The following is a 24,730-nucleotide window of genomic DNA, read 5'->3' as shown; positions in this document are numbered from 1 at the left end:
GTGAATCCAATGACCCATTTGCTTACGGTTCATACCATAACTTCCTGGGAAATAAATGGGGATTTCTGGGAGTTGACGCTTATAAGTAGTACGGAAGAATGAAAACATTACATGCACGCAGCTCTTCAAAGAGGGTGGCCTCTTGCAATGGTAATTCAGATTCACCAATAGGTCGGTGATTTAGGTGAAGGATCAACACACACAACATATGACTGGAATGAAGAGTTGGAAGAGGATAAAGAAGAAGAGAACGTACAAACTCCAGAACCAGAACCACAGTTTAGCAGATGAAGGCGAGCGGATACTTAGAATTGTGGAGGACATGGAGAAAGAAGACCAGGATGCACAAATAATAGAGCAATGTGGGGACTCATCGGACGATGAGTGCTTCCCAGTGCTAGGTGAATGGCATGAAGAGAGTTTTGGGAATATAGTGGTACAAGATATTAGATGTCCGGAGTTTGAATACAGAGTGAATGAGGTCATACAAGGGGCAAAGTATCGTACCATTGAAGATGTGAAGGATGTTGTGAAGGTCTGGGCTATATCTCTGAGGAAGGAATTCAGAGTGTTGAAGTCTAGCAGCAAAGAATACGAGGTGAGGTGTGCAGATAGAGACTGTACATGGCGAGTGCATGCCTACAAGGGGAAGTTCAAAACACACTTGGAATGTTCAATTGTTACACCACATACTTGTAGATTGACAGGTGTTGTGGGACATCACTGTAATATCACATCTACTTTCGTGGCCAAGAAGATGTATGGGGTGATTCTTGACAAAATGGATTACGAGCCTGCATTGATAATTAGGGACATTGAACAGAATTTCCAGTATGTGATCAGCTATGCAAAGGCTTGGCGGGATAAACAAAAAGTGTTTGAGATGCAGTTTGGCACTTATGAGGCTTCATATGACAACCTACCTCGTATGCTTGAAGCAATTGTGCACATAAATTCTGGAAGTGCTTTTGATACATACAGTGTACCGAGCTTGTCAGGGGGGCCAAGTATTTTGCTGCGAGCTTTCTTCTGCATTATTGCATGTGTGAGGGCCTTCATTTACTCCCTTCCTGTTCTGTGTATTGATGGAACTTTTCTGACAAGGAAATATAAGGGAACAATATTGACGGCGATCAAAATTGATTGCAACAAGCAGATAGTTCCCATCGTCTTTGCCTTTGTTGAGAATGAGAACACAGAAAGCTGGTACTGGTTTCTTGAACGTCTAAAGAATCACGTTGTTGCTGGAAGGCCTAATGTTTGCCTTATCAGTAATAGGCATGCAGGTCTCCTTGCAGCTATAAGGCAGCTCCAAGAAGGTAGTCCATTTTCACCTCCTATATGGCCAGATGTTGTCAGTAGGTGGTGTGTGAGGCATATGACTGCTAATTTTTATGAGCGGTTCAAGAATAAGGATCTGATGAATTTGTTCAAGCGATTGTGCACTCAGAATTAGCAGAGGAAGTTCGATGCTTTGTGGGGTATAATTGATGACATGAGCGCCGAATTGCTTAAGAGCCAGACCTCATCATCCAGCAGGAGACGTTCTACAGATTCATTAGTTCGAGCTGCTAAACCATTTACACAGTGGATTGATGGTGTACCTAAAGAGAAGTGGTCACTTCTGTATGACACAGATGGGAGGCGTTACGGGATCGAGACGACCAACCATGCTGAGTGTTACAATATGGTAATGCGTCGTGTTCGTGGATTTCCTCTTGTTGGCATTGTTGAATTCATCATGTGTAAGGTATTTTAGGGAGCGGTACGCATCAGCCGCTTCCTTACTTCATGATCCATGAGTGCGTTTTTGCGGAAGGGTCAATGAGTACATGAAAAAAAGATGGAAAATGCTCGATTTCACTCAGTTATATCGATGGGCACAAAAGGGCAAAGGTTTGAGATATCATGCGGGGACAGGATCGGACAGGGTGTCCGCAGACAAAGGGTAGTTCAAGAAGTTTTGATAACCATTGATGGGAGGGTGTTCTGCAGATGCCAGAAGCCAAAGGTACATCACTTATTATGCTCCCATGTCATCGCGGCTTGTTCTGTATCTGGGTTAGATGCTGCGTCATATGTTTTTCACTATTTCACAAAGGAAGCCGCCGCACAGACTTGGTGTCATGAGATATACGGCATCGGTATTCTAGGACCATTCACTCAACAAAATTCACATCCAATGCTCATCCCAGATCCAGCTATGAAGAGGGGCATAGGCCGACGGCAGACGCGTCGTATCCAGAACGGAATGGACGAGTCCGAGGTTGGAAAGAAGAAAAAATGTTGCAACTTGTGTGGAGCAGACAGTCACACGTACAAGAAGTGCCCACAGCTTTCAGTACCCACTGCTGCTGCCGAGGCTGGACCTTCTGGGAATCCAACGGATGGATCGGCTCCACCTACAAGAATTCGCCGTATCTAGTTGTGCACGCAACAGCTTGCAATGTATTTGTGTGTACGAAACTAAGTATATTATGTATATACTATATCTAGATGTCTTGTTTAATTAGTTGGCAGTGCGGATTTCTCTCGAACTTGGTTGTAACGAATGAAACCTTCAATGTAATATGTTATGTGGTATTTTATTTAACGTTCTATTTATATTTCGTTCATTGTATCTTATGTGGTATTGTATCATAGAGCCACACGAGGTTCAAGATTCACAAATAAATATAATCATTGCAATCAAACATAGCAAACATTTAAGTATTGCAATTAAAGGTATAGGATGTCTGCCGTCCCGTCACAATTTATATCACAATCTAAAACCGATGAACATCATATGTTATAGATCATGTCATGAAATCATCTAGGTCGTCATCCCAGTTGACAGATGGTGGTGCTGCAGGTGGTGTAGCGTGACTTGGCGAACCTCTCAACTTTCTCTTTCTCTCTTTTATGGTTCTAGGTTCATGTACAAGGGGACAAACATCATGTGTTGGAGGCCATGGTTTGGGGGGGCATGAAGTCATCAATATCGTCATCCCAGTTAACACAAGTTGGTGCTTAAGGTGGTGCACCATGACTTGACAAATCTCTTGCCTTTCCCTTTCTCTCTTTTCTGGTTCTAGGTTCGTGTACAGGGGAGGAATATCATGTGTTGGAGGCCATGGTTTGGGGGGGCATGAAGTCATCCATATCGTCATCCCAGTTAACACAAGTTGGTGCTTGAGGTGGTGCAGCATGACTTGACGAACCTCCGGTCATCTGTTCTTGCGGACGCCAAGAACTATCACCCGAAGATCTTCTCCACCTCCTTCGTCTAGTTTGCGGCATAAGTCCACCGAAGATACATACCAATTTACGGAAATTTGGTATCGATTTGTTAATCAACTCCGTGTCCTCGGGATAATCCTAGCATATAATTACACAATAATTTTACTATTTAGTAAATATAGATTACAAATTACAGACGGGATTAGAACTGAATAAGAGTTAACTTAATGTGCATCTCATACACCTCTGACCGCATCCATATCTTACAAGTATTTTGTAAGAATCCAATAACATTAGGATGATTCGCTAGTTCACATACCCTCATGTATATCTTCCGACGTTTTAGCAGGTGTTCCTTTACATCTTGCGTTGTAATACCTCGAAATAATGTGAAATCTTTAAACTCAACTAATTTTGACAACACCATCTCTATCGTACCATCCACTAATACATCCAACTTCTTACTGATTACAAGATGTGTCATGATCTTAAGTATTATACTAGATTTTTCTTCGGTCCATTAAAATCCTCCAAAATTAGAGGCAGCCATTGCCTTATGCTGCAATATTTAGAAACAAGTTTAATACTATATTTCACTATCCAAAACTTAATTCTATTTTAATTTATAATTAATTTAGAAACAAATCTATAATAAAATGAAATTTTAATACTGAAATAAAATTTTAATACTATAGCATTAATTAAATTAAATTGATTTACAATATTAATGGATTCATACGTAACTTACCTGCAGATTACAAGTGTGGAATCCGGCAGGACTTTGCTGTTGCAACTCCCTCCCTCACTCCACGTCTCTTCTTTTTCCCTCTATGGATGTTGTTTTCTGCAAATGCAGGTGTGGGGGACATTAGCTTTTATATTGGGGGAGCCTGACGTCCCACTGCCGAGCGGTAGGGGCCTGTATATAATTAAAATTTGAGTTCTATTGCATAGAGGCCCCTGCCGGGCGGTAGGAGTATATAACTATAAATTGTGAAACCAAAAATATATTTATATAAAAAATATTTTTAAAAAATATAAAAATAGAAAAAACGCCCACGTGCAAGCGCGCGAGGGCCGCCTTACGCGCCGTGCACGCGTGTGTTCTCTTGGCCCCTGGCTGCAGAAGTGCAGAGGTCCATCTCCTCTTTTGAGGCAGCAAGGAGGAGGCAACAGCAGAGGCGGAGCTGCAGCTTCCCACCGGGGTCCACCGATCCTGACGAAATCTGTAAAATACAATGTAAATCACTGTTCATACTTGTTAATAGTGTTACCCCGACGAAATCTGTAAAATACAATGTAAATCACTGTTCATACTTGTTAATAGTGTTTGATGACCCCATCGTTTGGTAGACAATACCCGTTGAGCTTGTGGCCTGGCTTCGCCCCTGGGCAACAGGACGATGAGCGGGCGAGGACACTGCCCTCGGTTTACCTACTGTGCATGTCTCTGCTCTCTCCCTTCTCTCTTTCTTTTCCCTGAATGAAAAACTAACTACATGGGAGTTTCTAAAAGAAAAATACAGTTTAAACAGCTTGTTGTGAAAGTGCTTAAAAATGTGAAATTCATCTTTTTCCTCATGTTCCAGCCAGCTCTAAAAGGAACCATGCAATCTGATGGTACCTAGCAAGGGCATCTCTACAAATCCTACCCACTCTAGGCCTCTCGCGCAAAAACAACAATCACCTAATCTTCTCACAATAGTACAGGTTCTTCCCCCTCCTTCTACATAAAAGAAATAATAATGAAAAAAATGACGAAAAATCCCTACCCTACAAAGAGTCCCAAACTAATCATCCATGCACGTTTATTTTATTTCTTCCCAAAGAAAAAACACCTAACTTTACCTCCCCAGCTATTCCTTTGCCTTTCCCAATCTTCTTTTGCTCCTCCCTGGCAGGCACTGCCTCCTCCTCCATCATCCTCCCAGAGCAGCCCGCAGCCAGAGAGCCAGTTCACCCCATGTATCCCGCTGCTGCAGAGATCACGCCCAGCTTCTGCGCCTGCAGCTCCAACAGCAGCTGCAGCAGGAGCTGCAGTGCGAACGGCTTCTGCTAGTTCTCCTTCCCCTTCCTTTCTTGCCCCCTTTCTTCTTCTTCTGCCGCTGCCTCGTCTTCCTGGAGCTTCCCGTATCCACACATACCCCAAGAACCAAACAAATAAAGAAACAAAATCACCGGAGTCTTCTTCTACTGGAGTACTATTTCTAGCCGTTTTATTATCTGGATGTGTGCACAGATGCATGTAATAAGATAGAAGATTATAGCTAGATGCCTAGATAGGTACTCGTTGGCCGCTGCTTGGCTGCTGGGCAGGCGAGCAACAGCAAAGAAGAAGATTGGGAGCGAGGAGCCGCGGGCATGGAGGATCTGTACAGCATCCACCCGGGGATCTCGCGCACCGGGGGCGGAGGCGCCGTGGCCGCGGCCAGCGAGGCGTCAGGTGTCGCCGGCGGAGCGGGCTCGCCCCCACCTCCCCCGCCGCCGGCGGATCTGACGGAGCTGGTCAAGGCGCAGATCGCCGGGCATCCGCGCTACCCATCCCTCCTCTCCGCCTACATCGAGTGCCGCAAGGTACCTCGCCGTCGCATCATGTCGCGGGAGCTCGCCGAGAATTGCGGAAAGATTGCGTCTTTATGCGCTTGCGTGTCCGGTTCTTGATTTGGCGTGGCAGGTGGGCGCGCCGCCGGAGGTGGCCACGCTGCTGGAGGAGATCGGCCGGGAGCGGTGCGCCGCCGCGGCGGCCGGCGGGGAGGTCGGCCTGGACCCGGAGCTAGACGAGTTCATGGTACGCCAAGCGCTCATCACTCGCGCGCGCACCACGCGCTTCGCCTGTTCTAACTCTTGCGCTGTTATTACATGTGATCGGCGCGACGGCGGCGGCGCGCAGGAGGCGTACTGCGGGGTGCTGGAGCGGTACAAGGAGGAGCTGTCGCGGCCGTTCGACGAGGCGGCGTCCTTCCTCAGCAGCGTCCGGACGCAGCTCAGCACCCTCTGTGGCGGCGCCGCCTCGCTCTCCGGTAACCCCCCGCTCCGCCGCTCGCTTGCATCTCCCCTCCCTTCCTCCTCTCAGGCCATCTGCAGGTGGGCAAGGCAGCAAGTACGAGCTGGCCTTCGACATCGCCATTGCGGACATGACATGACATGCATCTGTGCATTGCATTAGGGAGAGGAGGATAGAGGATGGGTAGCTTTGATGAATGCGTGTGCGTGTGCGTGTTCTTGTGTGGTCAAATCGTGTCCATGCAAATGGGGTGCAGGGTTGTCAGACGCCGGGGTCGGATGAGTAAAGTTTTGGGCGCGCGTGTGCTAGCTTGCTCGTGTTGTGTAGTAGGGTTTTTGTCCAAGGTTCCTGTGCAACAAGCACCATGGCTTTGCATTTGCATCTCTCTCTCCACTCTCCCTCTATTATCTCTCATGTGAGAGAGAGAGGGAGCATGGAGGTAGCTGGTGCTTGTAGACTTTTGTAGCCTGGCTCTGATGACTGATGGAACTTGAGAGAGTGCTGCGCGCTGATGGGCAGTGACGCTGCTCGGATGGCTTTGGGAAAAGAATCTTGGTCGTGTTGCTGGCTATAGTTACTGGTGTCCAGTGGTGAAAATTTCTTCTTGTGCGAACGAGCCGTAGCTCGAGTGGCACGCTCGCCAGCTGTAACGTCCCGCACGAGGCCGGGCTCGCTTACATCTGATAATTTTCTAGGACATAGACTGCCCTTACAGACCAACACATGTCTTTTCTGCACACTTTGTCCTCACTCGTGCGCACCCGAGAATAACTTCCCGGTCGGTCGCCCATCCCCAAATTGCTCCGAGCCAAGCACGCTTAACCTCAGAGTTTTTTGGAGACCGGCTTTCGGAAAAGAAGTTGCAACTTGTTGGTATGAATATCCTATTAATCCTATTAAACCCTAGGCCGGGGTGTCACACCAGGTGCGCGAGCGCGCCCACCCGCGTTCGATTCCCATTGGGAGCAACGTGTCGCACTGGGACCGAGCAAGTGGTGTGCGTGTGTGGGTGTGTGTGAGTTTGCTCGATAGGCGCGTCCCGAGACTGCTCGGGCAGCCTAGTTTGCGTTAAGTCCGGTTAGCGTGGGCACCCAACCTCTTACATGACTCTCCAGTGTTCTTGGGTGCTTTCAAAAAAAAAATTCTTCTTGTGTGGCAGCTCAAGATTTTGCTCTGGATACTGGCTTGGCTTTCCTGAAAATATATCGTATGATTTTTTATGTTATTCCCTCCGTTTCAAATAGTAAGTCATTCTAATTTTTTTAGTGGGTTAAACAATTTTTATGTTTGACCAAAATTATAGAAACGATTAAAAAAATTATAGAACCAAATAGATATACAGTGAAAGTATATTTATAGCACCAAAATTTTAAGTAGGGGTCTTCCTTGTACTTTGTTATTTTCTGTGATTCAAGGCAAGGTTTTGTTGTCGATACATTTACAGATAAAGACGTAACGTCATCAGTTGTTACTTGCAAATAAATGCAGCTTATTGCAAGAGCGAGTTCGAGTTTGCTTCCAGTTAAGCTGATGGATGGAGATGAATAATTTTCTTTTACCTTTTTACAGTTAGAGAGTTGCTTTGTGTCTGTCATTCTCATCCCCAATTCCATGTATACTGTGACATCTCACCATCATAAACAGGTGAATTTGGAGTGGTGAACACCGACGGACTTTTGGAAACTTCACATGTTTAGTAAAGTCAAAAGGACGGCGTTTGGTAACTATGGAAGCATGTGAAACCTTTAATACAACCTAACAAATAGTAGCACAGTTCTCGTCAGAACAGTTCAAGTTTTGTTTTTATTGCCATTCCAGTCTGTTTAGGCAAATGCCAAGAAGAACGTGCAGGTTTCTGCAAAGGAGCATGAAACACAATTGTACGAGTGACCACAAAAAAACGTATCTCCTGTTTTACTCATTACTCAGAAGGATAATGATTCTATATATGTCTAATGTGACAATTCGATCAAACAACTAGAAGTATGCACACATGTTAATATTAAATGCATGCAAGGAGAGTCTGCCAGTGTGCCATGTGTATATAATATAACTAATATTGGCAATGTCAGGTAACTGAGATAAATTATTGTCAGAAACTGAAATATTTGATTGTATCTTTGTGCTACAATATATGTTAAAGATAATACTAAAATGACTATTCTTTGGTATATTCACTTATGTAAATATTCTTAAAAAATAAACTTTTTTTTTTGCAAATTGCATGCAGAAAGTAGCTCTAATGAATGCATAGATATTTTTGGTTCAACAATGTAATATGATCTCAATATTCTAACTGAACAAGATTAAGTAGTGTCATATAATGCATCTCTATGAGAACACCAATTTTGAGAAGCTATAACAGCTACCAAGGGTTCCTTTTGACATTCGCGTGGACTAAACATTTGAACATTTGTTCTTAACTTGACCTTTTTTCTCTCTTTCAGTGCATATATGCTGACCTTGCATGTTCTAAAAATGATAGGGGTGATCAAAACTCCTGCATATAGTTTTTTATTATTCTTCAGAAAAAGGGACAAACTTATCCTACTAGAGACTAACTGAATTGTCTAGCATAATTTGTCTATGTATCTACAAAGCCATTATATATATTATTATTGGTTAATTTATTTATTTAGAAGATCAAAGATCAAATTGATGCTGCCTTCATGAGCCATCTGTGAAATCTCCCTAATGTCAATTTCTAGCCCCATGAGCTCAAGATGATTTAGTTATTAATTGGTGACCCTTTTTGGGAAGATTTGCAACTTGCAAGTCAAAATATGTAAATGAGATACAAACTCTCCATGCTCAGTAATTAAATCAACTTGTACACTTATTTTCTATGCTTTTGCTTTGAATTAATAATTGTAAAAATAGATGAGTACAGAAGGAATACTCAAACTTAACCAAAGCTATGAGGTTTTTACAATACGACGTCTATAGCTTGGCAAGTGATATCTTGATCACTGGGAAGTTGCAGACAGTTTCAATTTCAGCTGGTCTGCAATGCCTGAATAGCAATGCAGGTGAAGATAATTGTTTTGGTAGTTCTATTGGGTGGCAGTAGAAATGTGATTTTCTCTGCATCTCAGGAACACTACTTTTTCAGTGGTTCTAGATATTGTTTAATTTATATTTTACTGGAATTTTAATAATTTACTATAATAAATCATTAGTCAAATGACATATATATCCTTATAATAGATAATTGAGAATTTTGATATTTAAGTATGTCATCGATTGGTCTTTTGTGCAAATAGCTGGAACCCCTTTAGCTATGCTGATTTGCCAAAAAAAATGCCGCGAACAGTGCTGACATGGAGATCTGGTTGTGTTATTATCTTTCACTATGTCACTGGACCTGCCGTTGCAACCACATTGTTAGGATTCTTCCAGTACAAATTTGCTATAACTTCAAAAGACATGACATGTGACATATATTAGGATCCTGCTAAAGTCATTAGTTTTCATATATGCCATGGACAATGAGAGTTATCTCATTAATTGAGATTTGCAATGTGACATTACTTCACAAACAAGGTTAGCTCACAGCCTACAAAATATTGTATGAACTGATGCATTATAATTCTAATAATCTAGCATCAATACTTGAAAATCAATTTGATGGTAACTCATTTGTGCTTTGTAGATATCATGCAAAAAATTACAGATCCGAGCACTTAAAAGTCCAATAGCGAGTAGCTGCATGAAACAAGAAACGCAGTAAAAGAGGCCATTGCGTATTGCACATGATACCATTGAAGATAGATGCCACCTGCTGTGTAGACTTTGCCGTCTTACAGAATATTTTACAAAAGCTCACTATACAGGAGGGTCATGGCAAGGGAGAACATTGTATGAAGTACAAACATGTAGATTCTGGATCCTATGGATTGTTTCCGCAGATATCTTTACTGATATTTGTTTATTCTATTTTTTATATTATTTATATATGTAACATATAGGACTCAGTTTTCGAAACAAGAAAATCATAGCACTGTAGTAAAATTTTCACCGCAATATCATCTTGCATTCTTTAATCATACTTTTTTTTTTTTGCCTCAGACCACTTGTTTGTAGAGTTAATATGTTAAACTTGCACAAAACCTGATTCAATGGTAGTGCTTAAGTCGGCAGTTCAGCTTGCTGGTGATACCTTAGCCACAAAAACTATCTTTCCAAGTTTTTCAGCAAAGATTATTAAGGAAAGAGAAAGTTCTAAGACATAAATGCAGTTGCACCATCTCAAAATCAATTTCTTGGGCTTGCTAGGTTTTCAACTAGAAAGTAGAAACGGAACCTGAAATTTGCTTCTGAAGACATAAGGATTGCTGAAGTATATGGTGTTCTCAGATAGATGACTGCTTAAGCTTCTAACTTGAGCTTGTGGGCACGCATTAATCTCGCGTGCCTACATGGCATGGACAGCGATATGAGGACCTATGCAAGGTCTCACCACCTTAACTATTACATAGCTTTACGACTTAACACCTAATCATGCAGAAGGGATGCTAACACCCTGCTCTGTTTCCTGAAATAGCAATTCCACAATAAGTTGAACAGTTCTTTATGAGAAGGGAAAAAACCAAGCTAGATTCCTTCATGCTTATAAGGTTTGCAGATCTAATCAGCTGTTTTTCTCATATTATCTTAGATGCACTGGGTGTTTTGGAAGAAAACATTAAACCTTTAAAATATCTGGTAAGAAAGGAAAACGTTTGAAGAATTAACCCTTGAGCACTACAGATTCGACAGAATATGTAGAGAATCACTTACTAAACATCTAGTAATTGTGTTTTGTTTTGCTTTGAAGTTTGAACTCGGAATTTTGTTTTATTCAAAAAAAAAAGGAAAGCACATTTTCATGTGGACTACTTCTCGCTGCTGAAATCCTTGGTTTTCGTTGTTACTGACAACAATTTTTTTCAGTATCTGCCCAAATTGTTACCTGTTAGTCTAGATGTGCCTTGTTTCTGAATGTGATTTAGTTTCTGTTTGGTTCTTGAATGTAAGAGCTTCTCTTTGGTTGGTGAACAAAGGGATAATTGTTTGTATTTATGAGCCTGTGGATTGCGTCTTGCCTCTGTTTCGAATAATTCTCCTGTAGCCTAAATATCTATTATGCTCTCCTACCGTACTGAAATCTTATTATGATGCTTGAATCCGCCTTATTCTGCCTAGCATTTTCATCATGTTGGGAATTGCATTCTGATTTGGAGTTTCTGCATCAAGATGAAATGGTAGGGTCCTCGGAGGACGAACCATGCTCGGGAGATACAGATGCGACCGACTTGGGGCAGGAGCACAGCTCGCGCTTGGCTGACCGTGAGCTTAAGGAGATGCTGCTGAAGAAGTACAGTGGCTGTCTCAGCCGCCTGCGGTCTGAGTTCTTGAAGAAGAGGAAGAAAGGGAAGCTACCAAAGGACGCTCGATCAGCTCTGATGGATTGGTGGAACATGCACTACCGCTGGCCTTACCCTACGGTAATGCCCTGAAAACACCTATTGGCACTGTAAAAACTCAACCTGTAACTGGATGTTACCTGTCCTTGATCTTGGGATGACATGGTCGTGCTTGGCAGGAAGAGGATAAGGTGAGGCTGGCGGCGGTGACCGGCCTGGACCCTAAGCAGATCAACAACTGGTTCATCAACCAGCGGAAGCGGCACTGGAAGCCGTCCGAGGACATGCGTTTCGCGCTCATGGAGGGCGTCACCGGAGGCGGATCCTCCTCCGGGACGACGCTCTACTTCGACACAGGCACGATCGGGCCGTGAACGAGGCTGACACGCATTCCCGCAGGAAAAAAGGCACACATTTACTGGCAACTGGGGTTTGCATCACATCACGCTGCACTGCACCGCACCGGTTGTGTGATGGGCAATTGTTGGTTGATATGAAGATTAGTCACATTGAACAAATAACCGCGTCATTTTGTCGGATTATTGTGTATATGGGCAACAACGTGCCGGGACAACCGGGACACACAATATGTACAAGGGAGTTGCTGTTCAGGTGGCCTGTAAAAACTCTTGTCTGATGGTACCATAACATGAATTACTACCTAATTGTCTGTAAGCCCATTGATCACTCGATTATTAAAATCTGAAATATACTGGGAATTGGAAATTAGAAGTGATGATACTTGTAGCAATGGATCTGCCTATTGTGCATGTGTGCATTCAGAGTCCCAGACAGTGTTTTCTGTGTGCAAGTATCTGATGCTGTCGCGCTCATGCAGTGCCCAATTTTGCTGCAAGTGCTGTTGACAAAACTTGTGCCGCTGCGGCGGCTCGGATGTGTACGAGACTCGAGAGAGATTCCCTCAAGGGCTGACCGGAGCTGCCGTTCCTTGGTTTGCTTCGTTTTCGTGTCGATCGTTGGCCGGAGCAGACGAAAGAGGATAAGGGAATGGCGCGCTTCTGCTCCAGAACCCATTGGTATTTGATAGACTCGGTCCTGTTCGAGGGTTTGACGGAGCACCGGAAGGAGGATAAGCTGTGACGCTGTTGGCTTGTTAGAATGGTTCAATCAAATGAATGATGGACCCGGTTAGAACTAAGGCCTTAAACTGGCCTATGAGGACAGTACTAGTGTCCTAATTTGAGCCCATGAGCCAGAAATTTCTTGACCCAGGTCCATCCATGATCCATGGAACTGTGCAAGAGCAGAGGGACACGACCAGTTTCGGTTGCTGTTCAGACAGAACCATTTGTCAGAAGGAGCGAAGAACTACAGAAAAGTAACGAGCTCAACTTCGAAACAGAATTCAGTGTAAGCACGGCTCATTTGAACCAAAGGAGTTGCAGAGGCAAAATGGAACATTGCTAGTAGGGTGCGAATGAATTTTATAGGATGGAAGACATTCTAGGTTTCCATGGTTTGGAGTATTCGTAGCATGATCCCCAACCTCATGTTTCCGATCCCAAGTTCAAATGCAAATGAACATCTAACACCAAAATTATCGTGGTATTCTAGTATACCTGTTTAGACGGAACTTTTGGTTAGGACGAGCTAAGAATAGATTGAGGGAAGCAACAAGCAAGCACAAAAGTTTTTTTTTTTTGGGAAAAGACAGCACAAAAGTTCATAACAGAGTATTCTGGTCTCAGAGTCCCTGTTCTTCCAATCATCTTCCCCAAACCCTCTAACAGCAAGGTACAACCATTTGCATCTCTCCATCTTACCATGTCACGGTGATTACTGATTAGCTTCGCCTGAAAAATTCATTTACAGTTCTGCGCACACACCAAGTAGCTCACAGAATGGATGCATATCATCATACCATTCAATCACAGAGAGTAATGCTTAGCAGCTCACAGATTGGAATAGGATACACCATCATACCATTCAATCAGACAAAAATCAGCATAAAGATATTACAATCAAACAGAAATTCATCTCAAATGAAACCATTCATAATATATGTTCCATGTCAAGATATTACAATCACAAACCATGTGCTCCCACACATCCATGGATCCACAACATCGCACAATAGGAGCACATTGCTTATATAATGCAATCACAAGTTCAGAATCACAAACTGATTATTACTAATGGTCTAGATTAATAGTAACACCAAGCAAACCATGATTAAGAACACCACAACCACAGACCTAATACATGAGTAGTATTGAAGTAGTAATTATAGCAGTAGGTGACCATGGCAACGCCACGGCCATGTCTTGGTAGTCGAGGCGGCCACTGACGCCGCCGGCTCAGAACTGGAAGGCGTCGGCAGCGATGGGCTGCATCGGGAACGGTGGCTGCCATGGGCGGAGCAGCGGGTCGGGGATCTCCGGGATGTCCACGGGGGCGCCGGCCATCTGGAGCACCTCCAGGACGCTGCTCAGTGACTCCAGCCGCCCGGCCAGCTCGCCGTGGCGGGCGCGTAGCACGGCGTTCTCGCCGTCCACCTTGCTGAACTCGCGGTCGAACGTCGCGATGCGAGACTGCACCTCCGCGTTCTCGGCCTGGAGGCGGGCCACCTCGGCGACCAGCTCCTCCAGCCGCTGCTGCTTCCGCGCGCGGGAGCGGCGCGCGGACTCCCTGTTGGACAGCATCCGCTTGCGCTTGCGCTCGTCGGCGGCGAATCCTCCGCCGCCGCTGCCGCTGTCGGTGTTGCTCTCAGGGCTCGAGCTCCGGCGCGACGACATTGTCGGATGATTGTTCCTCTTCTTCGAGAGACTCAGCTCAAAAAGGGACTTTTTTGGAAGAAAGTAGGGGGAAAACCAAAGATTCAAGAAACTAAAAGAAATCTAACAACCTAGAGACCGGAAGAGATGCTGGCGTTCTTGAGAGAGGGCGATGCGTTCATGAGAAGACGTAGAACCAGTACAGGAAGGCGACGGAGAAGGAGTGGGAACGGCGGATGCGGAGCACGTTCAGCTTCATCGGGGGACGGCGGCCGTTAGAGAAACTGGTAGGTAAACATGGGGGCGGCGGCAGGTTCCCCGGATCTACAAAGGAGGGACCGGCCAACTAGAATACGAAAAACCTAAGGGGGCTGTCTGCGAGAGTTTCTGCAGAGTGAGGAGGCGACTCTAACGGAAAAGAAACTACGTGGACCTTAATGAAACAAAAGAAAGGGAGCAGGAACTTAGCTCAAGGAGAAGACGACCTGGGCAGACAGGGGCTCTATTGCATATAGCACCAGAAAGCTTGTGGAAACGGGGAAGGTTTCGAACGGCTCCCGGAGGGTCAATTTATAGTTGAAGAGAAGGGTAATTTGGGGATTTCAGACGGGGATGGTGGACGGCATATTCCGGGTGCCAGCCTGTCGCGGGCGAACCTACCCTACCGTCAAGTTTATCTGGCACTTTTGCAGCTCAGTATCTGACGATGTTGGAATTTGCGGCACTTGTTACGAACAACATTTGAGTTTAGCTTTCTTTCCAATCCGTGAAGTTATGATAGTTGTGGGCAACACAAGCTCCGTGTGAAGATTCTTTAGACAAAAGCATTATTTAGAACATAGGATTCTTAAATTTTCTGAAGTAGTAATCTTAGGTCGCCAAAGAAGCAACTTCGTTTAGGTCGCCAAAAAAATCTAGACGCCGGAGACAATTGTGATGGTAGACCAAAATAGAAATTATACATTGGTGGAGGATGAAACGAGAAAAGACAGACGAGGGGGCCCGCTGACCAAACGACGCGGACGGGACGACGGTGCCCTCCAAACGCACACCCAAAGCACCCAGCTGGTCCAGGTCATTAAATTTCTCCCAAAAGTGCCCTTTTTTATACCGAATTTGCCCACCATTCACATGTTTGAAATGCAAACCATGTCTATCCACACTACCGCGCCAGAAGAAGCCGGTAGGAAGACGGCCTCCCTAGAAAACAAATCAAGAAGTCGTGTCGCACCTGCCATCCACTGATTAATAAATCTGTTTGATTTGCCCACTAATACGGCACAAACAAAGGGCTCTTCTTGTGGAAGGAGATGAAGAGTCATTTGACCAAACTAGCCTTGCCTCCTACCATGGATTTATTAAATCAGCTCCTAGAGAGAGAGAGAGAGAGAGAGAGAGAGAGAGAGAGAGAGAGAGAGAGAGAGCAAACCCAGCAAGGCTGGTTGGTAGAAATTTGGGGAGAAATATGATGAATTCATGATAGAGTTGGTGACATAATATTGTTCTGACTACTTGGATAGTGACATCTTCTTGATCTTTAGAGGATATTCTTCTTCTAGACTTCTCATCTTTGGATTCATCCTTGAACCACCAGCTTCAACCGTGCTGCTGATTTGTTCTTATGAACATAATATCTTGTCGGTGTCCTTGTTGCCACTCTTGTTACTAGGGTTGAAATAGAACCTTCATTACAAATTACTCTACATGATTAACTTAGGATTTTATTTGTTGTTGTTTGAAGGTGAAGGATGCTTGTCATAGTCATGTGGTGTTGGATTAGTAGAGAAGGATATCTTACCCTTTCTTTTAAATTGCATCCTGCTAGAACTTGTTAACAACATCACTTATAAATTTGGCAGAATTATATTAGTATTTCTTAGATATTTAGGTCGGGCGTGTGCTCGATAATTTAAAATTCGTCCATGTACACTATTTCTCGTATCACATGATGTTTAGTAGAGTGGAACCTCTTTCTCGTAGAAGTTTTCGTTAGGACCCTACGGTTTGAAAGTCGAAGAAAGAAACACCCGAACTCCTTGAAAATAAATTGAACTTTGAAGAAAGGAACACCTTAACTCCTTGAAAATAAAAGAAAAACACACGATAAAACATGCGCGCAACTTCAGACTTTTGAAAACTATACTTTTTATATTTCCTACATAATAAACATGCCTACAACTTGAGGCTTCTTTAAACCGTTGTTAAATTTTCATGCACAATAAATATGCGTACGACTTCAAGCTTCGCAAAACAGGTGCTAATATAATCTCTTTCCTGCTGCATAATAAACTTGTGCACAACCTCAAGCTTCTGAAAACTGGTGTTAAACTCTTCCACCATGCATGCATGATAGTACTCAGTGAATTGCCATGTTTATGGCTGCGTTTTACCATGTCATATATAGGCAACCTGCCACAACTTCAAGCTTCTTAAAACCGGTGCTAATCTCTTTCCTGCTGCATAATAAACTTGTACACAGCCTCAAGCTTTCTGAAAACCGGTGTTTGTTAAACTCTTCCATCATGCATGATAGTACTCAGTAAATTAATGGCCATGTTATGGCCGTGTTAGTGTGTTACCATGTCATATGCAGCCTGCCAGCCTGACCACAAGATATGGAATCATGTAGAATCCCACAGACAGATTGCCATTAGCTGTAGCCGTGGTTTTGTGCCAATGGATGGTGGATGGTCTACCGTATCAGCTGCTGCAGTAGCATAACGTGGGCTGATCGACGCGGGGGCCCGGCAAAGTCAGCAGGAACAGCCAGCTGATTGTGCAAGCTGGTACGGCGTCCACCGACGGGTGACGCGGCCCGGGGCGCAGGTATTGGACGACACGGCGGATGGGACCCCACCGCCGCGACCGAAAAAGCTAGCCGCACCAACGGACCACACCAAGCACATGCCATCCCTGCACCGAATTGGAAGTATCCTATCCACTCCACTTTCTTCTATTTCTTTTATCTACGTATTCCAGAATGTATACTACCTCTTTTCAGATTTTCAGATTTTCTTAAGTCAGATCTTTGAATTTTTAAACTTTCATTGTAGATTGTCGAAAAGCTATAAAGACTGACAATATAAAAGTGATATCGGTTTATTCATGATTAAACAAACTATAGCAACAAGTAACATCAAAGATAAAAATATTTAACTGTGATCAAATTAAAAAATTATTACAATTTTGAATCGAGCTAGTACTTTCCAGGCTGTGGAGGTAGAACTTTCTAGGCTGTGTTTTAACTTCTATGTGTATACTGTAGCAGTTTTTTTTTCTGCCCTTTAACTTCAAAGTCTCTGGCATGCACGACGCCCTCTTACTTGTACGTACCTTTTACGGGTCCATTTTGTTTTTCTAGTGTAGGCTTTTGTTCCTAGGAGAAAAAGGCTGAGCTATCAGCTATACCTTTCTGTTTCATTTCTCAGAGTTCTACTATACTTTTCCTTCAAAAAAAAAACAGAGTTCAACTATACATGCAGCTTTCGGATTCCGGATTGAACTATGTTTTAAAGGACACAGGTGGTAGAGCACAAGCTTCGGCATTAAGGCACCATCATCCATGGCCCATAAGTTGTTTCTTTCTGTAGTCTTTGACCTTTTTTTTTTATCTTTGCTATGTGCAGTAATAACCATTTGAGCGCCTGCAGCATGACTGCATGATCTTCTTTCCACAAACATGTGTCCTCCGAATCCTCTAGTCAATTGTATTTAACAGCCGATAAAAATATAGTTAATAGCCAAGAATACTCTATCCCATGGTAAAAAAAAAGATGATTGTATTTATGCAGTTTGGAAACAATAATATAATGCTTTCGTGATAGAAAAAAATCTACGTATTAAAGCATCTCCAACAAATTACTCATCTCTCTCTCCAATACCAAAAATTGATGTTTTGACGATTGCAGGGTGCTCCAATAGACTACCAATCCAATCCCCATTACATAAAAAAATAATCACTAAAATACACAACCCTCTCACCTAAATGAACGGAATTTTCTCTCTACCTTATTCTTGGTGATCGGATTTTGGTAGTCTGCTACATCAACCATTACCAAATACACAAAAATTGTTATTGATAATGGAGAAAGAGTATATTTTGGGTATTTTTGGGTATAGGGCACGAGTAATCTATTAGAGATGTTGTGTCTTCAAACAATTACTGTGTTAGCAACCTGATTTGCGTGTGCTCATTGACTAAAACATGACCTAAACTTGGCCTACTAGATAGGCCTGGGCATTCGGTTCTAACCGAACCGATCGGTTCGGTTCTTCGGTTCTTGAAGAAGTTCGGTTCCTCAAAAACAGGAACCGTTCGGTTCTTTTCAAAACTAGGAACCGAGAAATTTCGGGTTCGGTTCTTTCGGTTCGGTTTCGGTTAAAACCGATGGAACCAAACTTTGTTGAGGACCCAGGAACGCGCACCGCCGCTCGCCGTCGGCGGCTTCCCTGCAGGGGACGGGCGCGCCACCACCGCCGCCTGGACTGTCGATCAGTCGATGGGCGAGGACCACGGCTACCCGGCCGTCGTGCGCCTGGCCTGCCGGGAAGGCGCAACGCCGTCACGACCCGCGCGCCGGCTGGCCGCATGCTCCGCTGGAGGCCGCTGGGGAGGGCGCCAGGGCGGGGCCACGGGCCCGCGGCCGGGAAGGGGCCGCGGCGGTGGTCAGGGAGGTGCCGCGGCGGCGGGCGGGGAGGGCGAGGCGGGATCCGGTCGTCGTCGCCGCCGCTGCTGAAGCGCCGGCCGGCGAGAAGAAGGAAGAGGCTCCAGCAGCCGTCGAGGAGAAGAAAGAAGAGGCGGCTCCTGCAGCCGCCGAGGGGACCGCCGCCGCAGCGGAGACTGCACCCCGGGAAGGTGCCGCAGCGGCGGGCGGGGAGGACGAGGCGGAGGCCGGAGCCGGGAGGTGCCGCAGTGACGGGCGGGGAGGGCGAGGCGGAGGCTGCAGGCCGGGGACGAGGAGGCCAGGAGGGGCAGGCGGGCAGCGGCGGTGGCCGGGAAGGGCGAGCCGGCGAGGTGAAGGCCCGGGACGAAGAGGGGACGTGGCGGAGGCCGAGAAGGGGCCTCGGTGGAGGTCGGGGAGGGCGGGGAGGGCCCTGCGCGGCGGCGCCTGGCAGGCGGCGGCCGTGGGGGTGGGGTGGGGGGAATGGGGGCTGTTGGGGCAGTGGTGGGCTGGTGGGTAGTGGAGTTTTGTTTGGGCCTTGGGCCATCTAATAGGTTTATGGGATGAATGTGTGATGTGCTCGGTTCTTCGGTTAACCGATTTTGAAACCGAAACCAAACCGAGTATTTCGATTCCTGAGAATCAGGAACCGAAATTCTCGGTTTCGGTTCGGTTCGGCTCCGGTTCTCGGTTTTTTCGATTCGGTCCTCGGTTCTCGGTTTTTTGTGCCCAGGGCGACTACTAGATAGCTTTCCTGCTATTGAAACATGTCAACGCTGCGTGATGCTCCGGTGAGGACTGTGTTTCAAGCTTAGATACTTTCCGGAAGCTAGATAGCATGTCCACGACCAGAATCCGAATTGATAAACTCTCTTATTAGATTTAAGATAAGATGCTATAATTAGGACAATTTAGGAGGATTATATTTGTAAAACCAGCATATAACATAGGAAATAATTAGTGTGCTTGAGAACATTAGCAACTTTGGTTTTACAAATTATTATAGAGAATCATTTGGTCAAATGGAAGGACCTTATGTAAAGATGTTTTTATATTATCATGAGAAACAACTTTATATTTCAGCCACTCGATTTCCTCAATGGGAGGTTGTGAACATGTGGTTTTGTATATAATTTATATCGAGAATTCGAGATCATGGGAGTGCGCACATAGCGCATTTCTTGGTTACGTGATAGTTTATGGAAGTGCGCAGCTCACAAGTCACAACTGACGACGGGCACATTTCATTTCCTAATGTCACTAACCTAATTTTAAGCATAACCTGACCAAGCAAATGCAAAGGCCGCAACAGCATACAGTTCTACCGGTTGGGTTGTCAGGCTTCAGCTATATATTTACTAGAAAACAGCTCGCCTATCAACGCCTTCAGAGACAAAGAAGGGCACAGATAGCAACAGATTTTTTTTCCTTCAGAAAACAATTCTATTTTATGTGTACAATTTTTGTTAGGGTGAGCCTTACATCATTGCTGATGAAAGCCATGGCCAAACCGTGCAGAATAAAATTTGGGCAATAATGCTTGGCGAGCACGGGAGGGCACTCTGCTTTTGTCTTCAGTTCACAGAAAATCGAGTGGTGACCTTTTTTTTTTCTCACTCCGGCCCCCACCCCACATGTAGCTTATTCTTTTTCTAGTAGATTCACGAGAAGGCGACTGGGGGTTTCAGATTCTGCAATGCAAGATTTGTCCCCGTGAATCACAAGTTTCACATCCTTTTCAGTTTCAGTGAGTTTCAATGGCCATACAGATGGCGCACATGTAATCTAATAAGTTCAGTTTTTTTCTCAATGGTTTTCTGGGAAAATTCAGGTATATATTCAGACATTATGTTTCAACGCCTCGAAATCATCCAATACATAAGACATTTATGCTGGACTCAAATTTGTTCCTTTTCTACTCTTTAAGGCAGGTTCAACCATGTGCAGCATTCATCTATATATAAATAATAAATACTCCTAGCAAGCACTACATGAGATGCAAGTGTTCTTCACCAATGCACATTGCTAGGAGTTTTGGAGAAATCACACGACAAAGAAAAGGCTTGTGTGGAAGAAAGCCTTTTTTTCAGCAGTCTGTATGTTAGATTAGTTTTTTCTTTGAATTGTTAAATTAGGTCTTAAAATATAGGTGATTTAGTTGTCGACAGCTAAACTACAGGTATGCCTTCTATATATAGTGCAGTGCCATCGCTTGGGAAATAGGGATGTTAAGCAGAAAATCGACGCTACAGCAATGTTTCAGCAGATCATTTAGCACCGCAGGGATTTTCATGTATGTTGCGCACCTGGCACCTGATGATGAACTGGGTCTACGGAAACTTACACTCCGCAAATCCCAAGAAAACATGAGCAACAGGATAAGGTGTGGGCATGCACATCATTATAGGTCATTCTATTATGAACTACAACTTAGGAGTCTTAACTTTGGTCCTCAAAGAGGAGTTTTTTTTTTTTGAGAATACTCAAAGAGGAGAAGTGAAACAAAAAGAGAGAGAGAGAGAGTGGGCTAGCCCACAATAGTCAATCTTGGTCACTGGCGACCCATCACGGCCCAATATTTGGCCCACTCTACCAATGAAGCAGTGCGAAGACATTAAAGGAATCAAATCCTTTATGGGACCAAATCTACTGTAAGCTACGATCTCCATGAGGCAATAATGGTGATTACATTCTCTCCTGGCTCCAAGATCCAAATCACATCCTTTACTAGATAGTATATCGTCTTTTCATCGATCTCACTCCTGTATACTACTAGTACGTCTCTGATTTGACTCCCAAATTTCAAAAGTACTATATCCTCACTCTATCTCACCCGATCAAGGTCGAATCACCCTGCCTCCAGCATGCACGCCTTGTTTTTTCCCTCTTGTTCAAGCCGCCATGCAGATGGCAGCACGTGTCGCTCACTCGTATTCCCTACGTTGATCCTCTGAGCAAATTCAGATATATTTCCGTCGCAGGCTTCCTGTTTGGACGCCACGAAATCATCCCATACTAAATACATTTACGCTATATTCAAATCAGTATGTGTTTTCCGTTTTTATTTTAGGCCGGCTGGGTTCAACTGCGTTCATCTGCCTATAAATTTGGAGAGATGCAAGCAAGTAAAAAACTTCACCCCGCTCGGAGATTTCATTTGGAGAGATCGCTCGATCAGAGGCGCAGGCTTGTGAGAGAGATGGGTAGCATGGTGCGGCTCCTTGCCGCTGCTGGGCTCGCGGCCCTGTGCTGCTTGGGCTGCGCGATCTCCTCCGGCGACGGCCAGCCCGACTACCGCGCCGCGCTGGCCAACTCGCTGCTCTACTTCGAGGGGCAGCGCTCCGGCAGGCTGCCGGTCAGCCAGCGCGTCCAGTGGCGCGGCGACTCCGCGCTCGCCGACGGCCGCGACCACGGCGTAAGCGCCCCGCGCGCCGCCGTCACACACTTGCTACATTTGCACGCACGAGATCAATCAATTTCATCACTGACCCCTGATGACATGCACGCATGATGTGATGACGCATTGCTCGCAGGTGGACCTCACCGGCGGCTACTACGACTCCGGCGACAACGTCAAGTTCGGGCTCCCGATGGCGTTCACCGTCACGATGCTGGCGTGGGGCGTGGTCGAGCACGCGCGGCCGCTGGAGGCGGCGGGGGAGCTCCGGAACGCGCTGGCCGCCGTGCGCTGGGGCGCGGACTACCTGGCCCGGGCGCACGCCGCCGAGGAGACCCTGTACGTGCAGGTCGGCGACGGCGACTCCGACCACTCCTGCTGGCAGCGCCCCGAGGACATGGACACGCCGCGGACGGCCTACAGCGTCGACGCCTCCCGCCCGGGCTCCGACGTCGCCGCCGAGACGGCCGCCGCGCTGGCCGCTTCCGCCGTCGCGTTCCGGCGGCTCGACGCCGGCTACAGCGCGGCGCTCCTCGGGCACGCGGAGCAGGTATATATATATATACTAGGACGACACGCGCGTGCGCCCATGCATGCATGCATGCCCTTGCACGTACGCCTACAAGGCGACGACACGTTGTCAAACGTACACTAATGTTCCATCATGGTCGTGTCGTCCGCATGCAGCTGTTCCGTTTCGCCAAGAACCGCCGTGGCCTCTACCATAACAGCGTGCCGGGGGCCGGAGAATTCTATCCTAGCAGCGGCGACGAGGTACTATATATATCCATATCATTTACGTTACTTCTCCAAATAATTTCGTATATCTACCGAAATTTGATCAAAAAACGTAACGACATTAATTATGAAATACTTCACGATGATCGATGTCTCTCAGTCTCACAATGGAATTAATGTGTTGTTCTTGCTTAATTGGTGCAGGACGAGCTGATCTGGGCGGCAGTCTGGCTCTTCGTCGCCACCGGCCGTGAGGACTACAAGGCCTTCATCGCCGGCGACGGCAACGGCGGCGGGGTGCAGTCAACGCTCTCGTGGGACAAGAAGTTCGTCGGCGCCCAGGCACTGGTCGCCAAGGCAAGCGAGCACCTAGCCACGCTAGATTTATAACTAACTGTCTACCCTGCTGTACAATTCGGTAGTGGTTACAAAAGAGAGTAATTAATCTGCAATGATATGATAATTGTTCTTGTTTGCAGCTAATCCTCCAAGGGAAGCTGCCTGACGCCGGCAACCCGGCGGCGATGAAGAGGAGCCTGGAGCAGTTCCTCTGCAACCTGGTGCAGCATGGCGGCGACGCCGAGCGGAGCCCCGGCGGCATGCTCTGGGTGCAGCCGTGGAACAACATGCAGTACGTCACGTCGGCGGCGTTCGTCGCCGCCGCGCACGCCGACCACCTGGCGGGCGCCTCGCTCCGGTGCGGCGGTGCGGCGCAGCTCCTCTCGTTCGCGCGGTCGCAGGTGGACTACATCCTCGGCGTCAACCCCGGGCGGATGAGCTACATGGTCGGGTACGGGCCGAGGTTCCCGGCGCAGGTGCACCACCGCGGCGCGTCGGTGCCGTCCATCAAGTACAGCCCCGGCAAGATCACCTGCAAGGGCGGGTTCGACTACTTCAGCAAGAGCACGCCCAACCCCAACGTGCTCGTCGGCGCCATCGTCGGAGGGCCCGACGGGAATGACCACTACAACGATTCCCGGCAGAATTTCAAGCAGGCCGAGCCGTCCACCGTCACCGTCGCACCCATCGTCGGAGTGCTTGCGAGGCTTTTGCACAACTGAGACGTGAGACATGCTCCATTTTAGCCAGGGACTCTCAGGAGTGCTGTGCCGAGAGAACTATTCATTTCCTCTCAGAACAGCATCATCTTGTAAATTGAAAACGATCACATTCAATAAATCACTGCTTCTTCGTTGCTCCCTCCACTCTCTTAATCTCTTTTGATAGACCTGTACTTCCAAAACTGAAATTTTCTCTTCCGATAGTCCGACATGAAACCATTCGATTCTTGTCCACCTGATGGTTTTGATTGTGGACAATCTATTAAATCCACGATTCACAAGAGTTTGTTCCGTGTCAGTTACTCAGTTCGATTTTTTTTTTTTGACATGATGTCAGTTTGATTATTGCATAATTATTCAGAAGTCAGCATGGATGTTGGACACGATTTGTCTAGTTAGATGATAATTCTTGTCCACTTATTGTAGCCAAAATATTGCTGCTAGTTTACGAGGTTATCTTAGTTAAAAGCTGAAAGAAAAGTAGAATGTTTAGATAATTTTTGGAAAGGT

At 45.9% G+C, this 24,730-nt stretch overlaps 3 protein-coding genes across 3 annotated transcripts; 2 read left to right on the top strand and 1 right to left on the bottom strand.

Moving 5' to 3' along the window:
- Nucleotides 1-5,031: 5,031 nt before the first annotated feature.
- Nucleotides 5,032-12,364, top strand: LOC120664150 (homeobox protein knotted-1-like 10). The gene is made up of 5 exons (XM_039943185.1): nucleotides 5,032-5,793; nucleotides 5,894-6,007; nucleotides 6,110-6,239; nucleotides 11,459-11,709; nucleotides 11,808-12,364. Exons 1-5 carry the CDS (start codon nucleotides 5,581-5,583, stop codon nucleotides 12,000-12,002), a joined length of 903 nt encoding a protein of 300 aa, XP_039799119.1. The 5' UTR covers nucleotides 5,032-5,580; the 3' UTR covers nucleotides 12,003-12,364.
- A 1,246-nt stretch (nucleotides 12,365-13,610) lies between these two features.
- On the bottom strand, nucleotides 13,611-14,909 carry LOC120664149 (bZIP transcription factor 53-like). The gene has a single exon (XM_039943184.1). The coding sequence runs from the start codon at nucleotides 14,382-14,384 to the stop codon at nucleotides 13,947-13,949; it is 438 nt and encodes a 145-aa protein (XP_039799118.1). The 5' UTR covers nucleotides 14,385-14,909; the 3' UTR covers nucleotides 13,611-13,946.
- A 7,314-nt stretch (nucleotides 14,910-22,223) lies between these two features.
- On the top strand, nucleotides 22,224-24,220 carry LOC120667513 (endoglucanase 14-like). Its single transcript, XM_039947575.1, has 5 exons — nucleotides 22,224-22,439; nucleotides 22,558-22,971; nucleotides 23,109-23,195; nucleotides 23,364-23,516; nucleotides 23,639-24,220. Exons 1-5 carry the CDS (start codon nucleotides 22,224-22,226, stop codon nucleotides 24,218-24,220), a joined length of 1,452 nt encoding a protein of 483 aa, XP_039803509.1.
- Nucleotides 24,221-24,730: the final 510 nt, after the last annotated feature.

The sequence above is a fragment of the Panicum virgatum genome, chromosome 3N, assembly GCF_016808335.1.
Source record: "Panicum virgatum strain AP13 chromosome 3N, P.virgatum_v5, whole genome shotgun sequence".
In the NCBI taxonomy this organism is placed as follows: Eukaryota; Viridiplantae; Streptophyta; class Magnoliopsida; order Poales; family Poaceae; genus Panicum; species Panicum virgatum.
This window is presented reverse-complemented; position numbering and strand designations above follow the sequence as displayed.